Genomic DNA, 14,531 nt, shown 5'->3' with positions numbered 1-14,531 from the left:
AATAATGTACTCCCAGTTACTTCTGGAAGTTTCTCAAGGTATTCTCTTATATGTACTGCAGAGCACATTTCTCCTTCCTCACATCTTTCCAACTCACATCTTTCCAACTTGCACCGTATAGCTGCCAATAACTCTAGTTAGGTAGAACTAACTCACACCTTTCCAACTTGCCACCATATAGCTGCCATCTTTCCAACTTGCTCACATCTTTCCAACTTGCCACCATATAGCTGCCAATAACTCTAGTTAGGTAGAGTATGTCCAGTATGCTTGGCATACCTGTTTCTATGCTCAGGAAAAAATTGCACCCAGTAGTTCTTTTTTTCTTTCTTTTTTTTTTTTTTTGCTATTTGAGTATAAAAATGAAAATACTTCTAATATTGCCTTAGAGCTTTAGTAATAAGTAGTTTTATAAAATCAAATTGTCTACTCCATTGTGAAGGTGTTAATATGAATTTGCCCTAATAATAAGCTGAGTAAGGTTTAAATTTTGAAACCACAGTAAATGAATGTTTTACATCACTATTTTTAAGCCTTTATTTTAAATTATTTTTTCTTTTTTTACCACAGCCCACATTAAGAAGAGGGAGTGGATGGGTGAGCTAGGTGAAGGGGATTAAAAGATACAAACTTCCAGTTATAAGTCACAGTGGTGTAAAAAGTACAGCATAGGAAATAGAGTCAATAATATTATAATAACTTTTTATGGTGACAGATGGTAACTAGACTTATGGTGATAATTTTGTAATGTATATAAATGTTGAATCATTATGTTGTATACCTAAAACTAATATACTATTATATGTCAATTATACTTCAATAAAAAGTATCTCTTATATTGTGACTCAGTACATACTCATACACAAACATTCTCTATGTGTGTATTTACATAATTAGAAGTTTCATAGAAGTTACCAAGGATATATGCAAAATACTCATATCCTCTTAGAATTAAAAAAAATTGATGTCAACCCACCAAATTGATTTCCCTAGACGATGCTTTTCAGCAATTTATGGTTATTAAATTTTGAAAGATGAAAATCCATTGGTTTTTAGAAATATGTCCTAATTTTGTTGTAAATATTAACTTTTCATGTATAGGCAGGATGCTTTCGGTGCTAACTCCAAGTTTTTCTCTAACTTATAGGAGGGTGACAGAATCAGAAAGAACCTTCTAAATTATTGTTTATTTTCTTTCTGCAGCTCTCATGTGTGAATATAAGTATAGTGCATCAGTACTGTAAAGACCTCACCAAGTAGAAGTTACAGTTTTCACCATCAGCTTACCTTATCCCTTTTGGTCTGGTTCTTTTCCTCAAGGAGTGGAAACTTCTTTCCTTCAAGTTGCTTTAGTTGCAGAGTTAAGCAAATGGCCAATAGTGGGTTTGGTAAACAATGCGCAAAATGCTCCAACTGTTCATCTACTTCTAAGCAAGATGTACTGTATGTATGTGCCTGTAGAAGAAGGCTTTCTCCAATCTCTGTGGTGGAAATGTCCCAAGAATCAAGCATGGGCAGCTCAGAATATGAAGTTTCAGCAGACAGAAAAAAAGAAAACCAACCCATCACAGATAGTGCCTCTGGGAAAGTTATGGTAAATATTGAAGTTTCTATATCCCAACACAAGTTGACATCCTATTTCCTAATCCCATCCTTAGCTTGATCCATATCCCTTGGTCCCTTGTCAGCTAAATCATTGCCTTCTTAACTATTAAAGGAACATTTATTGCTTATGTGAGAGGTGAGCAAAATTGGTTAGTAATTTCTTTTATGATAATTCCATCCACTGTTGAGTTATTTTCCATGATCACAAATAATTTGGAATGTTATTCCAGCTTCTTTAGTTTTTAATGGTTTATACAGAAATGAATTGGCTTTCAAATTGGATTAAATCTGAATTTGGCCCATTGTTATAGTGAAATATAGGGTGGTTATTATTTATGACAATTTCTGGTTATCTAGATGGAATATCAAATATACTTTGCAAAGCTGATGTATGTTAGTTACAATCTATGACTACCTGGTAGGATTGGTTTGCGGGGTATTTTACCTTTATGGAGAAGAGGCAGTATGGAAGATTGTAGTTGATACAGCACAACTTTGGAGACTGAGAGCAGTAAGTTTTATTTTTATGTATGTATGTATGTATTTATTTATTTATTTATTCATTTATTTATTTAAATATGAAATTTATTGTCCAGTGGTTTCCATACAACACACAGTGCTCATCCCAACAGGTGCCCTCCTACCCCCCATCAACCCTCAGTTTATTCTCAGTTTTTAAGAGTCTCTTACGGTTTGGCTCCCTCCCTCTCTAACTTTTTTTTTCTTCCCCTCCCCCATGGTTTTCTGTTAAGTTTCTCAGGATCCACATAAGAGTGAAAACATATGGTATCTGTCTTTCTTTGTATGACTTATTTCACTTAGCATAACACTCTCCAGTTCCATCCATGTTGCTACAAAAGGCCATATTTCATTCTTTCTCATTGCCAAGTAGTATTCCATTGTGTATATAAACCACAATTTTTTTATCCATAATCATCAGGTAGGTTCTAATGGATTTGTGATGCAGGTTATCATGTAGACTTGCCTGGATTCAGGTGACTAGATTGAATGGCTGGCTTCTTATAGTCTCTTCTAGCGTAATAAGCCAATGAATCATATAGGACTTAGAATTTTAAAAAAGACAATAAAAAACACAATATTTCTTTTATACAGTAAATATCATAGCACACATTTAAAAACAAAAAAAGACAATATTTCTTTTACACAATAAATATAGCACACATTAAAGATTTGTCATATTATTTAAATTAGGGTTCTTATTTTGTCAAGATACAAGTGTACTGTATTTGTACTACAAATATATCTTAATTTTTTTATTCCTTTTGGTGTAAGCCCTCGAAAACCTCCAATGTGGAGAGAAAAACGTCTCAACAACAATGGAGTCGGGGAAACATTACAGAAGGAAAAGTTCCTCACATAAGGATGGACAACGGAGCTGCTATTCAGGTATATAGAAAGCAAACTGAAACTTCTAGGAACTTGTAACTCAATAGTTAGTGGCAAAAATGATTTAAAAATTAGTTTCTAAGGAAAGGAAGGAAAGAAAAGAGAAAATTAATCAGTTTCAAGTATGCCGAAGTCTTTACCAAAGAAAATGCAGACTAATTATTTTTTCTGCTTATAGTGAACCAAATAGACTTTAATTAAAGCAGAGGACATTTTTAGTAGTAAAATGAGAACATTTTGGTCATTATGTCTTGCCTGTTGCTGAGAACAATCTTGGGGTCTTTGTGTAGACCTCTTGAAGACAGAGAAAGACCAGATGACTTGAAATGGTTTGGCTGTTCATTTCCTTGATGACTGGTACTGAGGCCAGAATTTTCCTCATGGACCCCTCCATTTTTTTCTAGACTGTGATGGGATGGGTACCAATATTACTCTTCTAAGGATTCTAATTATTATGGTTTGAATATTATTACCATTTTAGAAATTAACATGTGTTCCTTTAACATCACATTAAAAGAACCACAATAAGAACAACTAGAAGAAGAAAATTGAATTAACATTAAATAACTTTTTTTTGACATTTATTTTTGAGAGAGAGAGAGAGAGAGAGAGAGAGAGAGGTGGAAGGGCAGAGAAAGAGGGAGACACGGAATCTGAAGCAGGCTCCAGGCTCTGAACTGTCAGCACAGAACCGTATGCAGGGCTTGAAGTCATGAACTGTGAGATCATGACCTGAGCCAAAATTGGTTGCTTAACTGACTGAGGCACCCAGGCTCCCCAACATTAAATAACTTTAAAAAGTGTGTTAAGAGATGTTTGACAATTTACTTGAAGTGATCAGAAAAACTTCCTGAGAATTCTAACTTGAAAAATTTAATTCTCCCACTTTAAATAAAAGGCCTGTATTTTTTGGGGGGGATGCCTGAGTGGCTTAGTAGGTTAAGTGGCCGAGTCTTGGTTTTGGCTCAGGTCATGATCTTATGGTTCATGGGTTCTAGCCCTGCACCCGGCTCTACAGTGATGGCACGGAGCCTGTTTGGGATTCTCTCTTCCTCTCTCTCTGCCTCTCCCCCACTCACTCTCTCTGTCTCTCTTTCAAAGTGGATAAATAATTTTAAAAAAATAGATAAATAACCTGTATTTTTCAAAAATCCACAACTTTACTGAATTTTAAATTTAGCCCTAAGAGCTTATAAAAGCAAAATATGTTCATTGTAAAATATTAGGAAAATATAGATAGAAAAGTGAAGAAAATAAAAATTATGAACCAGATGTAACCGAATTTAAAATTTATTACTTTTATTTTTTCTATACATGTATGTCTTACTCTATTTTTTCTTTCCAGTTTTTTTCCTGTTTTAAATTATGAAACATTTCAAATATATACATATTTTTAAGGAAATAGTCTTAACTAGCATAATTGAACTTTTTCTTGTCCTATTAAATGGACAGGATCATTTTAAAGTTTTTAAACATTTTGGAAGAGTATAAAAAAGTAATTAAAGTCATCCAAAATTCTACTATCCAGTGATAGCTACTCTTAATGTTTAGATGACCATCTTTCCAGTTATCAATGTCAGCACCTTCACATACCCACATTTTCATAATGGGATCATATCATACATGCATTCATACTCTACACTATATCATTCTATGTCAATAAAAATAGATCTACATTACCATTTTTATAGCATCCTCTTAAGATTATTACAAACAAGAAGTAATTTTCTCCTTATTTTCACCACTATGTAATTATGTCAAAGCAGTTAGTTGAAGAAAAAGATTAGTTTATAAAACTAGTTGGGCAATAGAGCTATTTCTATATCCATTCCTCATTTAAAATATCCTATTTAAACAGTGTTAAAATACTGTGTCCAAGTTGTGGTTCTATATGTTAAAAAAGCAAATGAGAGTTTTCTCATTTAAAGAACAAGAAAAATTGGAGAAATAGTTATATAGTTTATATCATTTTGTTCTGTGGAAAACAAAAGGGATAAATGACCATTTAAATTGAGATTTTACTCATTTTTCATAATACATAATTGGGAGTTACATATAAATATAATAAAAATAAAATATTTGTCTTTTTTTAGTCATAGTTTTTCTGATTTTGATTCTCACCATTAAGTGGTTGTAGGAAGAAGGAAGGGAAAAAGTAATTATAAATCACTGAAGGTCCCATTGTGGGAACCATCACCTGGGCAGGATGTACCCTATGTGAGTCCAGGAGTTGCCATTTGCATCATTCAAGACCATAAATCCAACATTCTTACCCCAGGGTTCAACTCCACATAACTGGTCTGTCACTTCTCACAGGTGTATATATGTAGAAGGTTCCTGGCTGGCTGGCTTGCTGACTGAATTTGTTGATTGATTCATTCATTTACTGATTCGTTCATTCATTCATTCCATATTTGCACTGCTGTTCCTGTGGAATGCCTTCCTTGCTTTGTTTGCTTGGATGATAGAAAAAAGATTCTCGATTATTTGCTTTTGTTCCCTCACATGCTGATCTCAGAAGCCATCTCTTTTGTAATGTTTTCCCCTATTCTCCCAGTATTTTAGCTGTGGTCTCTGGCCCCAATGTTGTTTTGTATTTTTTTTTTTTAACTTAAGACTTTATAACTTAAGTGATAATCTTGTCTCTTGAGTAGCTTACAAATTCTGAGAAAACAGAAATTGTGTTTTATCCATTTTTGTATAAAATATGTACACAAGGAACTATCTAAGGAAAGTCTAACATGTTGAAGCCAAACATTTCTTCTTTCTTCCTTCCTTCTTTCCTTCCTCCCTCCCTCCGTGTCTCCCTCCCTCCCTCCCTCCCTTCCTTCTTTTCCCCACTATGTGCTAAGCATGAATGTTTTACCTACAAAGTTTCAGGGTAGGCTTTTTAAAGGATACAGAAGAAACAGCTTCTTAAGCTTCTAGACCATCTTGGAAGAAAAACATGAACCAAAGTATTTGTAAGAAAGAGAGTAACAATAATACGTGAGGACCAATGCATACATTCTGAGGGAAGTCAAAATAATGGAACAATTACCAAGGTGCAAAGTCAGGGAACTCCTTCGTGAAGGAGATAAGTAATTAGTTGGGCATTAAATCTTTTTTTATGAAAGTAAGACAGGAACGTAAGCAGCAGAAGATATGAAGATTAGCAGCTAATTTATCTCTTGCACGGCAAAGGTGAAAGTGGTTGCAGAGAAATAGAGTAGCATCTCCAGGGAAGGCTTTGCTGACCCAGCAGAGGCTTCACCTAGTGGCATTACTTTAGATGTTTTGTCGTATTATAGTCCCCAGGCATCATGTGTCCAGAAAGTCTTATTAATACCCTGATAGTGATTTGGATCAAGGAGACTGACTTCCCCAACCAAACAGGAAAAGAAAGTGTAAATGAGTTACATGTTTGTTATTTTACAATGAGAACCAGGATGCTGGTGTTGGCAAAAATAGTGCATTATTATTTTTTAAATAATCTTAACTTCTATTGAGTGCTTACTATGTTCTAGGTGCTATGCTTTTTTAAAAAAGTTGAAGTGTAGTTCACATACACTGTTACATTAGTTTCAGTTTCAGGTGTACAACTTAGTGATTCAACAATTCTACTCATTATGCTATGCTCATCATGGGAAGTGCAGTTACCATCAGAAGTTAAATAATATGTGGAAGAATTCTTGGTCTGGATAGCGTTACTATGGATGGTTTGTATTTTCTTCTCAGTGCTGACTTACATTAAAATTTCTGTCAGATACTGCTTTTTCTAAAACAAAAGGAATGAAACCACTAAAGTGCTTTTTAATAGAAATAATGAAGTAAAGAAAAAGTGTTACTTGGTAAACAGCAAAGCAGGTATTCAGTGGTTAATAGGTGTTGATTTTATAATACAGCTCTAGGAATTTGGGGATAATTTCTTCGGTAAATGTATTTTATACACACAAACACACATTCATGTATGCATTAATATTCCATTCCTCCTCTTTCTTATGAAGACATTTCATTCATTGTAGTTTGTAAGAGATTCATCTTGATACTTTTGAGGTTTTCTGTATGTCTCCATTGGGATGTTCATGTTCATGTTTCCTCCAAAGGGCAAGTAATGAGATTTGCCAAAACTCATTTTTGGTTAATTAATATCAAATAGGTGGCATCTTCTATTTGATTTTACCCTGGAGCAGAAACTCTCTTCCCTTGGTTGGGTATCTATCAGTATTCTGTGTTCATTTTTAATACCTGATGAATACCTGATGAAAGAGACAAAGGAGCTCTTATTTTTTATCCAGGAAATCTATACCTTTGGAAGAATATTGGGACAAGGGAGCTTTGGAATGGTCTTTGAAGCTACAGACAAGGAAACAGAAACTAAGTGGGCAATTAAAAAAGTGAACAAAGACAAGGTAAGACTTATTAGCAGCATCACACTGAGGGCACGGTGCCAGGGCAGGGTGGGGTAGGCGGTATAGTTTTCACACTAACAGCTGACTCTGAGGGCAGGACCTGGGCTGTTCCCCTGGATAAGTGTGGCCATTTCCCTAGCCTTCAAGAATAGGGACCTATTCTTGAACTCATGTATCTGGGAAAAGCAAATGAAGGATCAGCTAATGTAACCAGTATGACCAAATAAGGGTAAAGTTCTTCGGAATGAGTTGAAAGTAAGGGCTGATTCTATGTCTGTGTAGCTGTAGGGCTAAGGGCTAGATATGGCTTAGCTAGACTGAAGTCTCAGTGCTCTCTCCCAGTGTAGTTCCAACGGCTTTCCTCCTATCCTTTCCTCTCCTTTGATTCCCTATATCCTCATTGTTAGCTAAGTCTCTGATTATTCATCCCACCTGCTCTTCCCATTTGAACCAGTTTTTCAGCAACTGTCAACTGTGCTGTTTACTTGTAGCCAGTGTTTTTCTCACTGGATTTCTCCTGGAGTGGACAATGACTGGGCTTGTCTTTAAGAGATCGTCTAGCTTCTCAGGCTTTACACCTGATCATTTCATCAGCTTTTAAAAAACCTCTGTGCCTGGGAAAAGACAAAAGACGGTGTTTTTTTTTTCCTTGGGTTTGTGATGATTAATATTACATTTACAAAGTGAAATAGTAAGTTTTATGTATTCTTTAAAACAGACTATAGAAAATTACATACCATTTTTCTCTAAAGTTTAATAAAATAACATACAAATCCTAATAAAGGGAGATCTAGAGACTTTCTGGAAATCTTTAGAATTCTAGAACCATCGTGCTACATGGGATGTTGTTTCCTTTGCCCCTTTGGCGTCAGGGAGGGCTAGAGGTTAGATTTTAGGGTTATATAGTAGGGTACCTGCTTGCAACTTTAGGATTTCAAAATCTTGCATACACATACTGATGATGAGCATTTATAGGCACTAATATAGTAAAATAAATTTATATCCTCAATTTATGAATTGGACAATATATTTTACTGTATTATATGCATGTTAGGCCATTTGGGGAGGGAGGTAGGAATGGAATTGAGACTTGTATTAGGAGAAATTGTGGTAACTTTCCATGTCTAGTCTAGATAAGAATTCACTCCTCACAATTACTGTTTCTCCTGACCCTCTAGGATAACCTTTAATTGTTGACTTTCACCCTAGGGCGTAGTGGTAGGCAGTTTCCTACTCATTCTGAGATGGTAATGGTTGAAGGGTAAAGGTAATTGGATGCAGGGATGACTCTAGGTAAAATTTTAACTAGGTAAAATTTGCCATGTGATCCATCTTTTTGCAGTCCTTGAAGAACTATTACGCATTTTCTAACCTTGGTGGTGGCATGGGGGTGGGGCAGAGGGATAAGACCTTTGTCGTCCCTTTCAGGGATGTTTTTATGTGAATAAGGGCAATGCTGGTAATTTAGATATCAATAAGGGGGGATGATTGGGGTGGTCGTAATGGTGGTGAGGGTAGAAAAGGCCCTTCTAGAATTTCTGAGATGACTGTAGAAAATCAATTGTACCCTGATTTGCGCTCCCTGGGATGTGCCTGCCTTTGCCTTTTGCCATCAGGTATGGTTAAAGGTTACATGTAAGGAGATAAAGCTGGAGTTAGGTTGGTCTGAAGGTAAGATCTCTCTGGGCTCTGTGCTGAAAGCTCAGAGCCTGGATCCTGCTTCGGATTCTGTGTCTCCCTCTCTCTGCCCCTTCCCTGCTCGTGCTCTGTCTCTCTGTCTCTCAAAAATGAATAAACGTTAAAAAATTTTTTTTGAAGGTAAGATCTCTCTCTCTGTCTCTCTCTTAGAAGCTGGGGGTATCAGGAAGTGACATATTGCAGGGCTAGGTGTAGAATCTCACTGCCTATTTTGTATATAAATACAAATATATAAATATGTAAATAAAAGCATATATATATATATATATGCACACATATATCTTCAAAACAAAACAACAAAAGAAAAACATTTTGTTTTTAGCTTCTCCAAATGATGTCACTGGAAAGTAGATTTTGGTTTTATTATGCTAACATCACAGGATTAACATGATTTTGAAGGAAATACCAAAAGGCATTTTAAAAACTGGAACAATTCTCTCAGGGGACAGAGACCATGTTGTGGTTAATTTATAGAAACAGTCCAAGAAACAGATGTGGCTCGAGGCCAAATTATATATAACTTAAAATTGGACAAAGGAAAGAAGGGCCATAATTTAATGTTATCGTGGAAATAAGTTGCATATTATCGTTTGAAAAGGGAACTTCTCCAGAAAATGTAGGAAAAGATATAAAAATGACTGTAACTTTTATATTGAGGTTTGTATTAGTGACATTCATATGTGAAATCTATGCGTCCTCATTGTGAAAGGCTGGAAGCTCTGCTGTGAAGCTACTTGAACGGGAGGTGAATATCCTGAAAAGTGTGAAACACGAACATATCATACATCTGGAACAAGTGTTTGAGACGCCTAAGGTAAGGCTTGTTCAGGTGCTGCACTTTGAAAGTTGTTACTATTACAGATGAACATCACTCCCTTCTGCAGTCACCCCTGTAGGGCACAGGTGTTCCTGTCCGTGGCATGTGTCTGTCACTGGAGATTGATGAGGGCATTCTGGAGGACTTTTATTATCGATTATATAATTAGGTGTCTGATGATTAGATTGATGTCTTTAGTGATATTTCTGGGTGGCTTGTTGAAAACAAATGTTTACAATTGAAGCAACTTCATACACAAACAGATAGTAATTAGAGCTTCCTTAGAGATGGCTTTCCTTTTGTTTTGGGCTTTGGTGTCTCCATTAGAATCTCTTAGAATATTGTTGTAATTTTGCAAGGTTAGTTTTATAAGAAAGTTGGCATAGGTATATTTGGCACTGTGTAGAAGATATTTTACCATCTGTGTTTTACCAATGTGTTTAATCTTCTTTCTTCCCTAGATGTTATCAATCTTCTCTTTAAATGCCTGTAATTTTTATTTACAGTTGTTCTGAAGCCTGAGTTATTTGCCATCCTGCCTCCAGATTGTTTAGTGCCTGTGGGTTTGGGCGTTTCTCTGCTTGGAGGCGGTATAATGTAGTGATTAGGCATGTGGACTCTGGGCTCAGATTGCCTGTGCATTCGAATCCTGGCTCCACCACTTATTAGCCGGGAGACCATGTTGTTATCCAACCTCTCTATACTTTAGTTTCCTCATTTGTAAAATGGGTTTAATAATAGTATCGACCTCATTTGGTTGTGTGAGAAGGGAGACGATTCATTCTCAGAAATACCAAATAAAAGCTGTGCTGTCTAGTAACAGTAGGTTTACAACCTATTGGAAATATGTACAAATCTTCCCCACCCCCGCCCCCACACACAATGGAGTCCCAAACCCTTAGACACTTCGCTTCCCGGTTCTTCTTCCCCTCTCTGTTTCTGGGGCTTATTTTCGCGGGCTTTGCAATGAGCATGAGCCAAAGAACAAAGGGAGGAGGGGCTGAAAGTCTCTGCGTCACCTCAGGGAATGTACATTTGTTCCAATCAGATTACTTTTTGCCTTACTCGAGGTAAGGCTGTAACCTCTGTAGTACTCAGCCAGTGAGGAACCAGGGGAGGGACTCTTGTGCTAGGAAATAAATTATCTGCTGTAAATGCCCTGAGGGTGCCTGTCTGTCAGACACCCACCTGCAAGAATGTTGTTTAATTAAAGCCTCACTTCACTGTGCTCTGAGTCTCTGCATCCTTTGATTGGGCCGGTGGGTTTATTCTTACAGTTGTTGAAGGATTAAATGGGAAAATGGATATAAGGCATCTGTCTCTTTAATTGTTAGCTATTGTTCTTTGTTGCCTTTGTCAGTTTCTGAGGCAGAATTAGTCAGTTTGGGTTATGTATTATGCTTGATTCATTAGGAGTGCTTGATAACTATGAAAGGCCACAGTCATCCTTTATGGGAGCAGCATACGGCAATGATGCCAAGAGTCTGTTCTTTTTAGTCTTCGAGTTGTTATTTTTTAATCCCCAAATCATGTGAAAATAGTTTTGCTCTTTGTCATCAGTTTTAATCAATTTGATTATATTATGCCTTGCTGTAGTTTTCTTCATGTTTCTTGTGCTTGGGGTTCATGGAGCCTCTTAGATCTGTGAGTTTATGGTTTTTATCAAATTTAAGCAAATCATTGGCCATTATTTGTTCAAATGCTTTTTCTGCCTTCTACTTCAAGTATCCATATTAGAATGTTAGGTTGCTTGATATTGTCCACAGCTTACTTTTTCCTTTGTTTTCTTTGGTATACTTTTCCTTGCGATGTCTTCAGATTCAGTAATCTCTTTTTCTGTAACATCATGTGTGCTACTTATCTTTTCCAATGGAAATTTGATTTGATTCTTTTCTGTATCTTCCATGTTTCTATTTAACATGCTCTATATTTACTCCTCCTTAAATATAGTTATAATAACTTATAGCATTCTTTTCTACTAATTTTATCATATATGTCATTTCTAGGTCAATTTCAATTGACTGATTTTTTTTTTCCATTATGGGTTATATTTTCCTGCTTCTTTGTATGCCTGTTAGTTTTTGGTAGGTTGCTAGATATTTTTATATTCTTATAACTTCTCTTGAGCCTTATTGCAAGACATAGTTAGTTGGAAACAGTTTGATACTTCTGAAGCTTGTTTAAGCTTTGTTAGATGATACCAGAGCAGTCTTTGATCTAGGGCTAATTTTTTCTTACTACAGAAGTAAGACCCTTTAAGAGTACTTTACCTGATGTCCTGTGAATTATGAGCTTTTCCACTTTGGCTAATGGGAATACAGGCTCTTTCTGGCCATGTGTAAGCTCCAGTTATTGTTCCCTCTGCTTCTCTTGCATGGTTCTTTACCCAGCTTTGGGTAGTTCCCTCATACACATAAACTGAACAGGACTCTGCTGAAGACTTGACGGGGAGCCTCTGCAAATCTATGGAGCTTTCTCTGTGTACAGCTTTCTCTTCTTTTGGTACTCTGCCCTGTGAAATTTAGTTGTCTTGCGCTTCCTGGACTCCCTGTTCAATTTCCTCAATTCATGGAGACTGTTAGGCTCTCTTTGTATTCCTTCTCACTGCCTCATGGCCTACAGATCCTCTCTGGACAGTTAGGTAGGATGATCATGGGGCTTGGCTCATGTGTTTCCCCTCTTTCAGGAGTCATCACCCTATGCTACCTAATGTCTAATGTCTGAAAATTGCTGTTTTATATATTTTGTCCATTTCTTAAGTTGTTTCAGGAGAGAGGGTCAGTCTAGTCTCTGTTACTCCATCTTGGGCACAGGTGGGAGTCCAAATCTGGAATAGTTTGAAGGCAGAGGAAATTATCATCTGTGATTGGTTTGTTGTGGTGGGTTTTTTTGTTTGTTTGTTTGTTTTTTAATGTACTGCTGGCCCTTGATTCACATAGGTCAGATCTGCCCCCTCTCCTTCCCTCCCCAACTCAAATACTTAGACCTTCTAGGTCATCTTAAAGATGAATGGAAATTGTTACCTGATTGGGTAGACCATGGTATTAGAACTGTCATTAAGTCAGACTATGTTATGGTTTTTTTGTGAATCCAAATGTTCTCCAGATCTACACAATGATTTCTAATAATTATAAAAAGACTTATAAAAAACTTTTATTGATTGATATACCTTTTATCAACTTTCATATTTAAACTTGACATCAATTTATGTTGTAAGCACGGCTAAAATAACTCTTCTTTCCAAATAGTTCACATACCACTTATGATCCCTACAGTGCTATCAGTGGAAATACGATGGCATAGTTCAAAAGCTTATTTATGTGCTAGACTTTGCACAATTCTTTAGTTACTTTTGAAATTCCAAAGCATCCTGAGGTTTAGTGGATTTGAATTTTGACTGTTGGAAGAAAGGGTGTTAATCTTCTATTCCTGTTTTCATGCTTGCTGATTGAATACAGATGCTGCATTAGTAGCGGCTATAGAATATAATCAGACCCCCAAATTAAAAAAGAAATTACAAAAATTTAGCTGTGGAGGGTGGAATGGGGGCCATGGAGGGTAGTCTACGACTGAATAGCAACAGATATGAAAAAGGCTTGCATTTTAGTTGACTGTGAATCTTTTTGACTGAAGAAATGACTTCTAGAAAACCCAAAGTGGTCTTAATATGCATCAACATAAACAGCAAATATGGAAGAGGCATTTTACCCCTGGCTTTTTCCTGTATATAACCAGTTAGTTACAAAGTCCCGCTGTTTCTTCCTCCTAGGTAATTTTCATGTATTTTTCTTCTTCCCCTTCTTGTGTCCATTCTGTGCCTTGCATCTACCCCCCGTAAACAAAGGTCAGCACACTATAGCATGCAAGCCCAATCTGGCATGCTGCCGATTTTTTTTATGGTCTGTAAGCTACGTTTTTTTACATTTTTAAATGGCTGAAAAAAATTTAAAGAGTAAATATTTGATGGCATATGAAAAGCATATGAAACTAAAATTTCAAAGTCCATAGATAAAGTTTTGTTGTGTTGTTTATGGCTGCTGTTATGCTATAACAGCAGAGCTGAGTAGTTGCAAAAGAGATTGTACAACCTACAAAGGCAAAAATATTTACTATCTGGATCAGGCCTCTAGAGAAAAAGTTTGCTGAGCCCTGCTCTACATTGCTGTTAGAGTGTTCTTTTAGAAAGGCAGACTTAACAATAGCACACACCTTTCCCCCCACTCCAGACACCAGCTTAAAAGACTTCAGTGACTCCTTACTGCATATGGGGGAAAAATTGCAAACTCCTCTGTGTGACATCCAAGAATCTTTACAACCTGGCACTAACCTGTTTTTCCTAGCCTCGCCCCTCTCCACTCCACTGTTCTCCACCCTACCAAACTCCCAGTACTAGTAACACTGAGATATCTGTTCTTCTTTCAACAGTCAGTGCTGTTTCAATCTTTGGAGTTTTTGCAAATACCATGTGTTAATCCTGTTCTTACCCCATTCTCTAAGCATAAGTCCCGATTCAGGTATAAAAACCTGCGTTTAGTGTTACCTCCTCAGTGAGCATTCTTTAAACAGAGGCTCCTTTCCTCTGTAACCTCATGGCATTTTGGCTATACTTCTTT

General features: G+C 36.5%; 1 protein-coding gene across 8 annotated transcripts in view; it reads left to right on the top strand.

Annotated features, from left to right (window-relative positions):
- The window catches only part of STK33 (serine/threonine kinase 33), a 172,840-nt gene that overhangs the window by 94,199 nt on the left and 64,110 nt on the right, over positions 1-14,531 (top strand). For 7 of the 8 annotated variants that reach the window (XR_006208407.1, XM_042958654.1, XM_042958655.1 and 4 more), the window contains 4 exons: positions 1,204-1,594; positions 2,899-3,012; positions 7,290-7,403; positions 9,811-9,915. Coding sequence is in view for 7 of the 8 variants with exons in the window: in XM_042958654.1 (XP_042814588.1) it covers positions 1,370-1,594; positions 2,899-3,012; positions 7,290-7,403; positions 9,811-9,915 (558 nt within the window). In the remaining variant the exon portion in view is untranslated. Of the gene's footprint in view, positions 1-1,203; positions 1,595-2,891; positions 3,013-7,289; positions 7,404-9,810; positions 9,916-14,531 lie in introns of all 8 variants that reach the window. The other variant, XM_042958657.1, reaches the window with a different exon arrangement.

This window comes from Panthera tigris, chromosome D1, assembly GCF_018350195.1.
Source record: "Panthera tigris isolate Pti1 chromosome D1, P.tigris_Pti1_mat1.1, whole genome shotgun sequence".
NCBI classification, from domain to species: domain Eukaryota; kingdom Metazoa; phylum Chordata; class Mammalia; order Carnivora; family Felidae; genus Panthera; species Panthera tigris.
This window is presented reverse-complemented; position numbering and strand designations above follow the sequence as displayed.